Raw genomic sequence first — 15,155 nt, forward strand, 5'->3', positions numbered from 1 at the left:
TTGTTGGTGATAACAGAAACTGTTCTGATTGGTCAGACACTCGGCGTGGCTTCGCTTCTACTGAACTTTTAATACCGTTAGCACTGCCCAGCAATGCTGGCCTACTACTACCTACTACTAACTACTACTACTGCGACTACTGCTTAGTATTTGATTAAGTACGCTTACCCGTCTCTCATTGTCCATTTCTCCATGCTATGTTCGGATTGGTCACAAACTTTCATCAAAATAGAAATTAAAAAACTTACATTTTTCGTATAATTTGACGATTTTCTAAATGGTGTAATTTATTGATTGAATTAAACAACAAGTGAATCAGAGCTGACGTTGGAGAAGTTGTTTGTCCGAGTCCTTATGACCGCCTGCACCGTCTCCTGCTTCCCTTGTTGGTCGCATTCGCTTACGGATGTTCCTGGCAGCGGCTGCACGTACATAGCATTGGCACGGTTGGCATCCAGGGACGGACCACGTCCGTCACACTGACGCAGTGCATATGAACACCTTCCTAAAAGAGCAAAAGATGCGTTAGAATTCAAGTTGCTGCAAATTGCGACACGCCGAACCACGCGCTTGGAGCTCCGGATTTACCATGGTGTCGCAGAGAATGATTGGACACACATCTGAAAGGTCGGGAGTATCTCTGAAGAACAGTTGCTCCCGGTAGCAGCCCGGACACTCACGGAACAGCGGCCAAGAGCATACGTTGCAAAGAAAGCATCGAAGTCCTGTGGGAAATAGAGATCGCTGTGTCAAACCTTGTTGTAATCCCTACGCAGGAAGCTGCACACCTACCTGGACCACGTATTATCGATTCCTGAAAATAGAACAAACAGACCTAGCGTTAATACCGGGAAAAAGGTTGCGAAACGTTCCTCAGCTTACCATTTCTCCTGAGTCATTGGCGTAGCCGCAAAGTATCAACGCATGGATTCCATTCGAAGACATGTTGCTCGAGAGTTGAGGCCTTCCGACGTCTGGTTTCACTGAACGACGGCGACGAAATGATGCCAAATCTGAACCCGACTCCTTGTACTCGGCACCAATAGGTGGAAACGACCGACATGTGCTCCCCTTCGCACGCACACATCCGGTCCAACCGCGAACGGAAAATTCCACTTCCGCAATCAAAACACCAGATTTCCGGAGGAAGAAATCGCTTACCAACTCTTTATACAAACAACGTGCGTCGCTTGTCTATCGCAACAGATGTTTGTGGGCAAACAAATTGAGCCGCAAGGTTCTACTTCAAACGTGTGCACGATACTGATGCTGACCAGGCATTTTTGCACACGCGTAGTGTTAGAACTTCGAAGTCGAAGAGACGAAGAGGCAGTCGCAGAGAAATGCGTCGAACAAAGAGTGAGAAATTGAGATCAAACGTCGGAGTCATATGTTTTTGGGGCGAGCATAATGAAGTGTGTGTATCAGTATTCTGAACGCAAGACCTCGATGAGATCATTAGTAATACACCATTTGATCGACTAAAGACACAAACATGTATTTCAGACTTAGAGGCACATTGAGAGCTCAAAAGGGAAAGCTGGGAGTTCTCCGGAGTTTGATTATGAAGGATGTTTAAACACCCTATTTTTCGGGTGTGTTATGATCCAAGAAGTACCGAATTTACTGCTTATAGTAGAATTGGTTGTGGCCACATAATCGACCTCTGATGAGCCAGTCTTCCAAGGAAAGAAGAATTATGTAGACAAGGTTGGTTCAGCTCCACACCGATGACTTGCATTTTTTTCTAGGGGTTTTTGAAAATCAGAAATGTTCCTCGGTCGTTTCTTATGTTACTTGCGTTCGGCGGAGAAGCTGGCAATGTTCGAACATAGATGATTTATGTTTTCCGTGCAGAAAATGCAGATTAAGTAGTAAATGCTACCGACCCGACTGTGATCCTTTTATTGCACACCGACACCATGGAACTCCTGGAGATGAATATTGGTGTTTTTATTGCGAAACCCAACCCCCACTCCCCCCCCCAACCCCCATCATCCCCAAACACTTGCGGTGCCTCGGATGTTTTACTCGATCGTTCTGCCTTCTCCCGTCGTTCGCCGGAGTTGCAGCAACCACCCGTGAGTTTTACGACCGTGTTGGACGCGTTTCGCTCAAACATTTACGCGGCTTAAGAGAAATTAACTCTGCCACCCCCCTCACCCCCTCCCCATCTCGAGGTCTGCGTCTTCGTCAAAACCCTCAAATTCCCGGCGGAAGATTTGTTTCCAGATCAGAATTGTGTCCACGGACGGTGTTCATGCGAGAAATAGTTCAAGTGCGACCAACACTCGAGTTTCCGGCGCTGAAAACAATCGGGTTCGTTGACGAGCGATCACTTTCTTCCAAATAAAATAAACAACCAGGGAACGGAGTCTGTGGAGGGTTCCCATGGGGTTCCGAAGCAAATCGTTAATTTACGACTTCTACGCATCGTCGTCGAAACGGTGAACCTTTAGGAAAACTCATAGGAATGACGAAGGCAGTTTCATGCGTCATTCCACCAAATTTGGACTTCATTCCTGCGCCAAGTTTCTCCGAAAGGTTCGACCTGCTATCGGTTATGCGAGAATAATTCCGATAATTAAAGTAAACCAGTTAAGTGGAAATATTTTCCTGACCCTGGCCCATTTTCCATAAGTCTCATTGATTATTGTTCATCCGCACTCCAATTTGGAACGATCAACACCGAAAGTGGAGACACAGGCGACAACGACACATGTTGTGTGAGTACCTCCAGTCCATTGCCCTTTTGCGTCTCCCTTTCTTCCGCCCTCCCCCCTCGTTCTTGTGCGGAGCGGATGCAGTTTAACGACTTTTCCTCCGAGGAGCGAGTTTTACGACTTTCCTATCCTTTGCGTTGCGTTTGCCTCATCGACGGCCGCTTCGCGAAGTTCAAAGGACCAAACATATGCCATACTCGTCCTCTCCTTTGTTGGCCGTTTCTTCGTTGGTGTTATCGGCGAGTTTTTCTCCGTCCGTTCGTGTGTAACGTTTTTCTTTTCCTTCGGGCCGTTTTTTCCGATCTTTCTGCACACATTTTCTTTCGCAAAACATAGCAAGCCTCGTTGCTCGTGCGCAGTTTGTGTGTTTTTCTACCCTTTTTGGGGGTAGAAGATGGAAGAATTGCACCCCGGACTGGAAAAACGGTAAATGGCAGATGTTGGAGCGTCGAATTGTTGGTGTTTTTCCAACCTTTTTGGGGGTAGAAGATGGAAGAATTGCACACCGGACTGGAAAAACGATGAATGGCAGATGTTGGAGCGTCGGATGGCACCTTGCATGAGCGGAAAAACTGGTTTTTACTACCTCGTCTCAAACGGTTTCCAACTCAACGCTTGCTAGCTTTCAACAGATCGGAGTTGTTTTCACGACCACAGACATATTGGTTGTTAATTTAACGAATCATGAATGCTCCCAAGAGGATTTGTCATATTTGAATAATCGCCTACGTGACATAAGGCTGAATTGGGGAGAAGGAGTACTCCATAAAACGCACCTAGTTGGACGATCATCGGAAACACGTCCCTCACGAGTGAATGAAGGTAAGCATGTGTTGAATCTTGAATGCGAGAAAATAGACTATTAACTAGACTGTGAGGGACTCGGTTTTCTAACCCATAGCTCTTAGTTTATTAGTTTGAGGCCAGAAACCACTAGAAAGAAATCATTTGTTCGTATACGTACTACAAGTGCTCGCCTTAACGCGATCACGTTCCAAGATGAGAACAACGATGGAACGACGGAAATAACAACCGACAAACTGTAAAACAAACCCTAAGAACCTCATACTCCCCGTCGGTTGCTGAGGTTCGCTGCAAGGAACATGACCTCATCCTGTGAGGGAGATGAAGACGCATGAGTGGGGAAAAGTTCGTGTTTGTGTGTGTATGTATATGTACGTTCCCCAACCCCACTTTTCCCCCTATCTCCGGAAACACGGAGATCGGCAAAATCCGAACCGTACGGGTATTATTCGATGTGTATGTTTCATGGCTCAACGCAATCCGATCACCGTCTTGTAAAATGCATCTGCCTCTGACAAAGGCGATTTGTGTGTACATGTGTTTGTTTGCATCAATTTGTTACCCTCTCCCAGCAAACCACAGCTGCTCCAAGCGAAGCGTTTTCATCTGTAGACAGACGTTCGGTGAAGTCAGACGTGTCAGTTAGAGCTCCTCGTAAGTTTATCATTTTGCAGCATGGTTTCCAACGGACCCAATGGCCGCCCATTGTTTTGGGGACAGGAGGATGAGCCGGAATACATGGTAATATGAGTCAATTTGTCAACCATTACGTTTCTAACGCTTTCAATTGTTTCCGTTTCACATTCACAGGGCTTCACATCGTCAAGCTATGGTGAGTTGGTAGCTGCTAACGTTGGGGTGACGTCACTTTTCATTTATCCTTGTCTCTCATCCATCTAATAGCTCTTCGTTACATGGATTGCTATGACTGTACGCAGCAGCTGATTAGTGCGTGCTCTGAGTGTATCCGGCTTCAGGTGCTCCACAACAATCGCTTGGATTTATCGCATATTCGCCACATCGTTGTGAGCCACACAATGGTAAGTGTAACATCAAACATAGTGCGCCGAGTCCTAGTTTGCAGAAGCATGCAATAGAGTGCATCTTCCGATCTTTGTCACGCTTTCAGATGAACTGCTACTGTGGACGGGGAGTTTTCCGTCCTTTGACGCCAGATATTCTAGCGGAAGTTGCAGGCAGTTTCATCCCGGACCAACCGACTCTTCCCAACATGGTCCCTGGTGCAAACATCGATCCTGTTCTGGCGCATGCAGCGGCAATCGGATATGCAGGAGTTCATCCAGGCGCGAACCCACACGGCATGCAACAGACCTATATGCAAATGTGGGTAACCCAGTCTGACAGCATGCAGTCATATGGAGTCATTCCGGGAGGCATATATCCTTGGTCAATGCAACCAGAGGTATGGCAGGTTCCAAGCTCTCACTCAGTAGTCATTCCACCAATGTGGATGCCTCCACCAATGTGGATGCCAACACCAATCTGTTCAATCATTCCACCAGCGACGGTGCCTCCACCAATACTGCCTCAAAGCACGCAGTCGAGAATGATTGAAACAGTGATGGTACCTCCAACTACGCAGGCCCCACCAACGCTACCCCAAAGCATGCAGGCCGGAGTCATGCCACCAGTAAGGGTGCCTTCGCCAACTCAGCCTTCAAACATGCAGCAAACAAGCATGCAGTCTGGAGTGATTCCAGCGGTTCAACATCCTCGGTTCAAACAACCAGGTGTGAAGCAGAATCGAAACATGCAGTCCGGAGTCATTCCACCAATGACGATGCCTCCACCAATGCTGCCTCAAAGCACGCAGTCGGGAATCATTGAAACAGTGACGGTACCTCCAACAATGAAGCCTCTACCAATTCTGCCTCAAAGTATGCAGTCCGGAGTCGTTCCCGGAATCAAGCATCCTCGGTTTAAGCAACCACAAGTGAGGCAGGCTCCAAGTATGCAGCCTGGAATCATTCCACCATTGACGATGCCTCCACCAATGCTACCTCAAAGTATGCAGTCCGGAGTCGTTCCCGGAGTCAAGCAACCGGAAGTGAGGCAGGCTCCAAGTATACAGTCTGGAATCATTCCACCATTGACGATGCCTCCACCAATGCTACCTCAAAGTATGCAGTCCGGAGTCGTTCCCGGAGTCAAGCAACCAGAAGTGAGGCAGGCTCCAAGTATACAGTCTGGAATCATTCCACCATTGACGATGCCTCCACCAATGCTGCCTCAAAGTGTGCAGCCCGAAGGCTTTCCATCAATGAGGGTGCCTCCTCCCACGCTGCCTCAAAGCACGCAGTCCGGAGTCATGCCACCAGTTTGGGTGCCTCCGCCAACGCAGCCTTCAAACATGCAGCATACAAGCATACAGTCTGGAGTCATTCCGAAAGTCAAACATCGTCAGTCCAAACAAAGAGGTGTAAGGCGGGATCCAGGAATACAGTCTGGAGTCATTCCACCTGGGTGGATACCTCCACCCACGCAGCCACCACCAATGCTGCCTCAAAGCGTGCAGTCCGGAATCATACCACCAATGACGATGCCTCCACCAATGCTGCCTCAAAGTATGCAGTCCGGAGTCGTTCCCGGAATCAAGCATCCTCGGTTCAAGCAACCAGAAGTGAGGCAGGCTCCAAGTATGCAGTCTGGAATCATTCCACCATTGACGATGCCTCCACCAATGCTGCCTCAAAGTGTGCAGCCCGAAGGCTTTCCATCAATGAGGGTGCCTCCTCCCACGCTGCCTCAAAGCACGCAGTCCGGAGTCATGCCACCAGTTTGGGTGCCTCCGCCAACGCAGCCTTCAAACATGCAGCATACAAGCATTCAGTCTGGAGTCATTCCGAAAGTCAAACATCGTCAGTTCGAACAAAGAGGTGTAAGGCGGGATCCAGGAATACAGTCTGGAGTCATTCCGCCAGGGTGGATACCTCCACCCACGCAGCCACCACCACTGCAGCCTCAAGACATGCCATCCGGAGTCATTCCACCAGTGACAATGCCTCCACCAATGCTGCCTCAAAGCGTGCAGTCCGGAATCATACCACCAATGACGATGCCTCCACCAATGCTGCCTCAAAACATGCCATCCGGAGTCATTCCACCAATGACGATGCCTCCACCAATGCTGCCTCAAAGCACGCAGTCGGGAATCATTGAAACAGTGACGGTACCTCCAACAATGAAGCCTCTACCAATTCTGCCTCAAAGTATGCAGTCCGGAGTCGTTCCCGGAATCAAGCATCCTCGGTTTAAGCAACCACAAGTGAGGCAGGCTCCAAGTATGCAGCCTGGAATCATTCCACCATTGACGATGCCTCCACCAATGCTACCTCAAAGTATGCAGTCCGGAGTCGTTCCCGGAGTCAAGCAACCGGAAGTGAGGCAGGCTCCAAGTATACAGTCTGGAATCATTCCACCATTGACGATGCCTCCACCAATGCTGCCTCAAAGCATGCAGTCCGGAGTCGAACCAGAAGTGAGGCAGGCTCCAAGTATGCAGTCTGGAATCATTCCACCATTGACGATGCCTCCACCAATGCTGCCTCAAAGTGTGCAGCCCGAAGGCTTTCCATCAATGAGGGTGCCTCCTCCCACGCTGCCTCAAAGCACGCAGTCCGGAGTCATGCCACCAGTTTGGGTGCCTCCGCCAACGCAGCCTTCAAACATGCAGCATACAAGCATTCAGTCTGGAGTCATTCCGAAAGTCAAACATCGTCAGTTCGAACAAAGAGGTGTAAGGCGGGATCCAGGAATACAGTCTGGAGTCATTCCACCAGGGTGGATACCTCCACCCACGCAGCCACCACCACTGCAGCCTCAAAACATGCCATCCGGAGTCATTCCACCAGTGACGATGCCTCCACCAATGCTGCCTCAAAGCATGCAGTCTGGAGGCATTCCACCAGGGTGGATGCCTCTATCCATCCAGTCTTCAAGTGTACCGTATGGAGTCAATCCAGGAGTCAACCATCCTCGATCTTAGCAACCAGGTGCAAGGCAGGGCCAAATTATCCAGGACGGAGTCATTCCACCAGTGAGGATGCTTCCACCCATGCAATCTCCAAGCATGCAGTCTGGAGTAATTCCGAGAGGCATACAGATTCGAATTTTGCACCGAAGATTAATACTATCTTGATCTGTACATAGAGCGCAAGTTCCAATAGTATTTATGATGTAATTTGTACCACATATGACTATTTATAAATATATGATATGCTTCTTGAAACGCAACTATTTTCATTTCTATGGTAGTGGAGATGCCAATAGTATCTTGAAGCTGGCTCTTTCACACTAATTTGACAATTTGCCATGGCACCTGCGCTCTGACAACACTGACAACAGTGCCATAGCACCTGCGCATTTAGAGACACGTTTCCACAGGAAGCATGTTTTCACACCGAAGTGGAAGGGGAGGAAAACAGTGATGAGGAAAAATGAAAATCTTCGGGCATGCGTGAGGACCGTTGTTACCTATGAAAACTAGGAGGAGCGAAGTGGATGGGTTCTTTCGACCTGCGTGGAAATCATGCGAAAGAAGCCGTAACAAAATACCGAGGGTTGAGGATCCGAAGCCCAAGGGTCGAAAATGTTGGCTTCACCCACCTTCCGATCCAATTGCAAAGACTGCCGGCAGGGAGAGAGTCAGGTCAGCGGTAGGGGCAGAACAGGTAAAATATATATGAAGGTGTTGCCTCATGATCGTTCCAACATCGATGCAACATTGCTCTTTTCGAACACGAAGTGCAAAACAGAAGAGGCCTTCGTTGGCCTCTTAGAACGATTATACAAGCTGCCGATCTCCGGTATGCGAGATGAAAGTACCGAGTGGTGTTCATTGTTGACGGAATCCCTGCCTTTCTGTCCTGTAACATCTACCTCTAACACATCTTCGTGACTCTCGATGTACAATCTTTATGCGCGCTTGTGTTTGAACCAACACGTCTTCACTACAATCTACTAAATGCATAATTGGTCAACAGTGAAGATTTAGGACAAATGTGCAGTTCCTTCCAAAGCCACGAATCATAGGATCAAGTGCATTCTCGGCTGAGAAAAGATAGTAGGTGAGTATACGTGGATGAAAATCGAAATCTCTGCTACATTAGTTGATTAGTAGGCCGAACGAAACTTTAAGATGTTAGTTTTTGGTTATTTAGTCTTCTATATTAGGTCTCATATGAAATCTTGCCTGTGCTGTAGTCTACGTATTGTTCGCCTCACTTCACGGCATGTGGTCAGATCTCTAGATGGGTTTGTAGAACTCTGTGGTGAGGTGCTTTTTCCGGTAACGATGGTTCGTACTCAGCACCGTTACGCCATTCTCGATCGAAGATCACGTATAGATGGTTCAACATGACGTTGTTCGGTTCCGGCAGAAGCGTTGGTTCACACTACGAATATTGCATTAAAAGAGATAAATGAACATTCAATCGGAGAAGAACTGAGAGCAAACGTTGATTCCTTACCGATAGTAGGGTGTCTTGGTTGAGAGGATCCTGCAACAGCTGGTCCTCGTCCCATGGTGTTGCCGTTGGAATATCTTGGCCCCGCTCCTTCGATTCAACCTTGCACGTATCTTCGCTGTTCTTGAGGAGCGCTTGGAATACTCCGAATTCATTTTGACGCACGGTACCCAGGTTGTTCGTAATGCCCTTGTCTCTTACAACGCACTTCTACAGAATATAATAAACAGTGATAGCGTGAGTCATAGCACAACACCAAGACACCTGTGTTCAACAACGTACCAGCTTTGGATCGTGCATCCATTCGCCATCGACAAGAAACTTATAGTGGTGATCTCCCTCCGGTATGCTAACGATGGTGACGAATGAACCGTGCGAATGTTCCGCCAACGTAGACTAGCTTACCACCACCACACCACTGGAACACGGTGGGTACCATTACCGATTGAACAGCGTCCTCCTGCTGCGTATGTCACGTCCGCCTCAGGTTCTGGAACCGGCTTGAAGTGCGCGTATGGACCTCCTTCCTTCTCCAGAAGCTGTTTTCCGTCGAACATAAACACCGGTATGGGCTCGTTTAGTCCGGATCTATGTATCTTACTTGGATGAATACTCGCTGCATTGAACATGCTGTTGTGAGATTAGTTCTGATCGTTTACGAAACGAAACACTCTTGTAAGGTTTGACGGAAAGCTGCAGCACCGTCTGATAAAGGACTTGATGGCGATAGGTGGCACATTGTGTCATGACTAGAGGTGGGTAAGCTGATCCTTACAAGGATCTGACTCGTTCCGGAACGCTCAGTGAGATGCGTTCAACGCTTACGGTGATTCTTCCGCAAATTAAAAAAAACCCATTCTATTACTCCTCTACTTGATGTGTTCCAAAACCTTCTAATAATAATTATTATCTACTCCTCAAATCTTACTATATACCGGACTTTCATGATACCTATAAAAATAATTATAATTCAGGGTTTTTCAGATGATATCATAACAGTAGCAGTACTTATTCTAACTGTAGCACATAATATTATACCAGCATAAGTTGATTTTATAACGCAGTCGTAGCAGTTTATATTGAGCCATCCGGAACCGCTAGTCGGCAGTCGGAGTCGGCTCCGGACGGCTCCGAACTAACGGCTCCTCGGAGATTTATTAATCGAGATATATTAATCGAGTAGATATTGACGTTCGTGACGTAAATTTGAATGAAAAAAATTTTGGAATAAAATCGAGGAAACAAACACGCAAATATAGCCAACAATTTAAAGCTTGTAAAAAAATGTCTAAGCATTCACGCTGGACGGGGCAATACTGCTGGTGCACACACTTTCATTCGAAAGATTTTTCATGCAATTGCATCGACATTGAGCAGAACATCTTAAATGAACTGTTAAACTCGTTTTTTAAGTAGATTCATTTAGTAGCAATTCAAGATTGCAGAACTCAATTGACCATTGATTGTTCCTTAAGCTATTCTTTCACTTAACATCCTGACCAAAGTCGTCGTCGTGTGTCGTGTCGTTTTGGTTCTAATAAACCACGTTATATGGTTTGGTATTACTTTTTTTGAAGGTGCACAACCATCTCATTTTCTCACGAGACGCCACTGATTAATTTCTATTTAATACGGTAAAATTACCCATTACTGTCAAACTAACCCCGCTCCAGTCTGTCTATCATTTATGTTACGGCCCCTTTAAATCCGCCACTGTTACGAAGAATCAATACCGAACTGATTGTACAAAGCAGTCGGAAGCGGGCAACCTGCCTCACCTCGTTCCAATCTTCTGCCGTACAAACGGCATTACATCGTATGAGTCAAGAAGAAAGCACGTCACTATAAACTAATTTCGCAGTAATTGCGAACGACGAAAACCAAGGCCGACGGAAAACGAGGTCAACCAGTATTGCAAATACTTGCACACCTCATTCGCTGCTTGTTGCCAGTGGCGTGCGGACGTGACACAGGTGCGCTCGGTTTTTTCATCGGTTGGGTTCTCGGAAAATTGGAAGGATGGAAGGAAGCATTAAAAGTAAGTATAAAACCCGATTGCACGTTGGTGGTAGCGTTTACTGAAGTGCGCCATGAAAATGGCTTGTTGTTTATTTCAAATACCTAATACGTGTTTTCTTTTCGACTCAAGGAATCTTTGGCTCGCGACGGGACATAAATGAGGATATCTGTGGAGTCTGTCGCGAAAGGCTCGAGGATAGTTGCGGTTCTTGTGCTACTCCCGGTAAAGCCTGTCGTCCTGCTTTAGGTGCTTGTTCCCATTATTTTCATATGCACTGCATAATGAAGTGGCTTTACGAGTTTCGAACGTGTCCAGTGTGCCGCCAACCTTGGTTATTCCTCATCGTATAGGCGAAAAGTATAAGAATCGTTTTCCGCATGAATGCGACGCGGATTAGTGAATAAAGGAGATAAAATGCATAATAATTGGAGAAGATTGGTTTTTCGCCGCCGGTTGATGACGAAGTGGTGCTTCTTTTCCCAGCCTTTCTCCTTTCCTTCTCGTTGCTTGAAGTCGCTCTGATGGGGTCGAAAACGGTCCGCCATTTGTTTTGTGGTGTTTCGTGATTCAATCTTTGTTTATCTCTTTTTATCATCCAGCACTCATACGCATGTTCCGAGCCTGTGTTCCCTCTTGGAGATACAGAAATGAAAACTTGATGCGGTTTCATGTTACGCTCTGATGGTCTTCCGTTCCAAAGGAAAACTGCCCGGAGCACGTGCGTATTGGTCTCCCATCCGGAGGAACAATCGAGAGTTTTGGTCAAAAAGATATGTTAATTTTGTGTGTGTGTGTTTTTTTTTGGTTTGACTCGATTTTCGTTTGTCGCGCCTGAAACAGCTCAAACCGCAAAGCTGACTCTGCGTTCGTGTGAGAGTGAGAGGAAAAAAAAGAAGAGTGTAAGACGAAAGGAAAGCGAGGGGCAGAGTGTGCGGTCGGAGAGAGAGGACGCGCGCAAAACGTCTGCGTAAAACAACGTTGCGAGCAGGTAGATTTTCCCTTCGCGCGGAGCGAAGGAGGTGAGGCATGGGGAATAGATCCTTCCACGAAACGAAGAAACCTTGACAGGGGGGATGGCAAGCGGTAGAGTGTGCCGATCTTGGAAAGGCTGCTGCTTCTTTCGCATATCGCACACACATGGAGCAAACGGAGAACTACAAGCGAACAACAGAAGAAAACGATACGTGGAAAAAAGTGAGTTTCAAAAACCCAGTGCTTTAGAAATTGGTGCAACATCAGTTCGCCGGTAGTTAAATAGGTTTACGGGGAAAACGAAACAGAAAAACCTAGCAGTCTGTGTAGGTTTTTTTTTTATAATTTCATGGGAAATATTTTTCCCCATGATCCAAAAAAGTAAATGAATGACGAGTATAGTTCTGATATCGGAATTTCTCTTACAAATTACGTGTTAAAAAAGATCTTGGAAGAAATGAAGAATCTTGGAGAAAATAATGAACTCATCAAGTCTAATGAACTTTCCAAATACTAAGTTGTTGTTGTTGGTTGAACACACGAATGGTTTGGTTTAGGAGCAATTTAGTTTGATAGTTCTGTTTTGTTTATTCGTTCAGAAAGACATTTGCCGCCTTTGACATAATGTTTTCTATGATGTTTCGTTTCAAAAGTATCGTTTTGATAATAGTTGAACAAACAGTAACGAGTTTTGTAGATGGGAAAATATTTTCCTTGGTCGTGAAAGGGTTAAACACATTAACTTACGAAATATTTCTCATCTGTTCGTCTTTTCAATTCATTTCAGGCAATTACCAGGTTTTTCTCTTGACCTATGGATACCTATTGAGCTAATGCTCTTCCAACCGGAATGAGGTTTTGTGTAGATGCAGCTTTTTATCTACCGAATCTACTTCGTTCGCTTAACTAGATTCTTATTTCTATATTAATATTAATATAATAATTTAATTTTAAGTTTTCGTGTTATTTTTAGTATTATTGTTAATATTAATATTTATTTATTCTATTTTGTCTGAACATGAGGACTAAACAAAACTTAAAATAAGATTACAAAAAAACAAGGGTTGAAGAACGTAAACCCTAACTCAGGCTTTAAATAAAGGACATGCGGGGACCAAGAAGGATGCTGTTAAACCGTTAGCAGAAAGAAGACATAGTTAGAGTAAAGCAGGAGTAGAGGAATTTGAAGAACGGAAATGTATGCATATCATGCACTAAATATAGGCCCGTGTAATGGGGAATGTGGAAATCGAAATGTGGAGATTTCGAGATGAAATCGAGAGTACATTACCAGCCATATTAAAAAGGGTTAGAGAAAAGGGAAATCTCCGACCATGCGTGAGCATCGTTTCAGCCTGTCTATGTTGCATATGAAAACTAGGAGGAGCAGACAGGATGGGTTCCTTCGGCGCGCGTGGCAATGAAGCGGAAAGGAAACATAACAAAATACCGGAGGGTTTTCCGGATGGAGGGGTGACAAACGGCCATAAACCCAAGCTTCGAGGGTCGAGGGTCGGATAGCGTGCCTTTTGCCCTCCGCCCGATCCAATCGTACAGGCTGTCGGTAGGGAGGGCGTCAGGTCAGCTTAAGTTGGTAGACGTCCATTCAAAGATGCAGGAAGAGAGAACGCCATTTTTACTTCATTACATTTTCCTTCATTCATCTTTTCTTTCTCAAGACTCGTCATCGGTCGAACATCGGTACAGGATGGCCCTTTTCGAAAAAGAAGGGATCTTTGTTGACCTCTTCGAGCGATTAGACAAGCTGCCGATCTCCGGTATGAGAGATGAAAGTACCGACCATTCTGGTATGGATTAAAAATTGCGCTGAGACGAACGTAGAAGCCGCGAAGAACATGAAAGGTGTGACGAAGCGCCGAAGGTGTGACGGAAGCTCATTCGACTGGCATCAATAAATATAATACCCACCCCTTCTCCCTCTTCCTCACAGTCGGCTTCGTTTCATAAAAGTTTAAATGAAGTAATAAAATTGTACGTCCGCTTCGAAGGATTTTTCCGTCCACGGTTGGTTCTGCTGTTTGCGAGAAGAGAGCGGCATATATGGTTCGTTTGCACATTTCAGTGTTCAGTGCAGTCACTTGGTTCCTCGCTTTGGCTGCGGTGTATCATTTCTTCGCCATCGGTCAGTGAAGTCAGACGTGCCAACAACAGCTCTCGAGCAGCCTTCCTCAAGATGTCGGACAATAATTTTGCAGTTTTGCTGCGAGCCTACGGCAACGGAACAGAGCAAATGGTAAGCTCAGTTACTTTCCCCACTCTTATCCAACGGTACTAACGAAATGTTTTTATCTTGTCTTACCTCTAATTGCAGTCTTCCATAATGCGCTGTTCCGGTAAGTGTTTTCTTACCAACGATTGGGGTTTCTAAATTGTAAGCGGTGTTTAAAATACTTATTTGAACTTTCTTTCCGTTTCCATCAGGCCTTTATAATTATCTGTGCGAAGTTTGTTCGTGGACTTTGATGCACGAATGCCCGACCTGCTACCAGCAGCAACAGTACTTCAGGAATACACCCGACTTGTCGGGAGTATGCCCAATCATCCTAAGCGACACCAAGGTAAGTTCGTAGCTCCAAACATTGGTTTGCAGCAGCATTTTAACATATTCTTTGATCTTTCAGTTTGGTTGTCATTGGCACTGTTATTATTCGGACAATGTCTGCCGTACCTGGACGCCGCTTAGGATAACTATTCAAGGAACTACAGGCGAGCAGGGAGCACAATCAACTTCCCTCACGTTGCATCACTAATTATTGGTTGATTTCAATTCAATCAGTAACAGATACTATTTAGAAAATAATAATATAAATATATGAAATGCTTCTTTGCAAGTATTTTCATTTCTTTTTCTATGAAAGTTTCCACCAATCCGAACATAGAATGGAAGTACTTACTTACTTACAAAATAGTAGCAGTAGTAGCAGTAGTAGTAGGTAGTAGTAGGTAGTAGTAGGCCAGCATTGCCGGGCAGTGCTAACGGTATCAAAAGTTCAGTAGAAGCGAAGCCACGCCGAGTGTCTGACCAATCAGAACAGTTTCTATTATCACCGACAACTGATCCTGATATTTAACTTGCAACTGAAGGTGGAATGGGAACTTGAAGCGTGCTGCTGACTCTTTCACACTAAT

General features: G+C 45.9%; 1 protein-coding gene and 1 pseudogene across 1 annotated transcript; one reads left to right on the forward strand and one right to left on the reverse strand.

The window, feature by feature from the left end:
- The first annotated feature begins 4,202 nt into the window (after positions 1-4,202).
- Positions 4,203-7,533, forward strand: LOC131291038 (basic proline-rich protein-like). The gene is made up of 4 exons (XM_058320229.1): positions 4,203-4,268; positions 4,338-4,359; positions 4,431-4,567; positions 4,657-7,533. Exons 1-4 carry the CDS (start codon positions 4,203-4,205, stop codon positions 7,531-7,533), a joined length of 3,102 nt encoding a protein of 1,033 aa, XP_058176212.1.
- A 1,260-nt stretch (positions 7,534-8,793) lies between these two features.
- LOC131291039 (5'-AMP-activated protein kinase subunit beta-1-like) lies at positions 8,794-9,635 on the reverse strand (annotated as a pseudogene).
- Between the last annotated feature and the right edge of the window lie 5,520 nt (positions 9,636-15,155).

This window comes from Anopheles ziemanni, chromosome X (assembly GCF_943734765.1).
Source record: "Anopheles ziemanni chromosome X, idAnoZiCoDA_A2_x.2, whole genome shotgun sequence".
Taxonomy (NCBI): Eukaryota; Metazoa; Arthropoda; class Insecta; order Diptera; family Culicidae; genus Anopheles; species Anopheles ziemanni.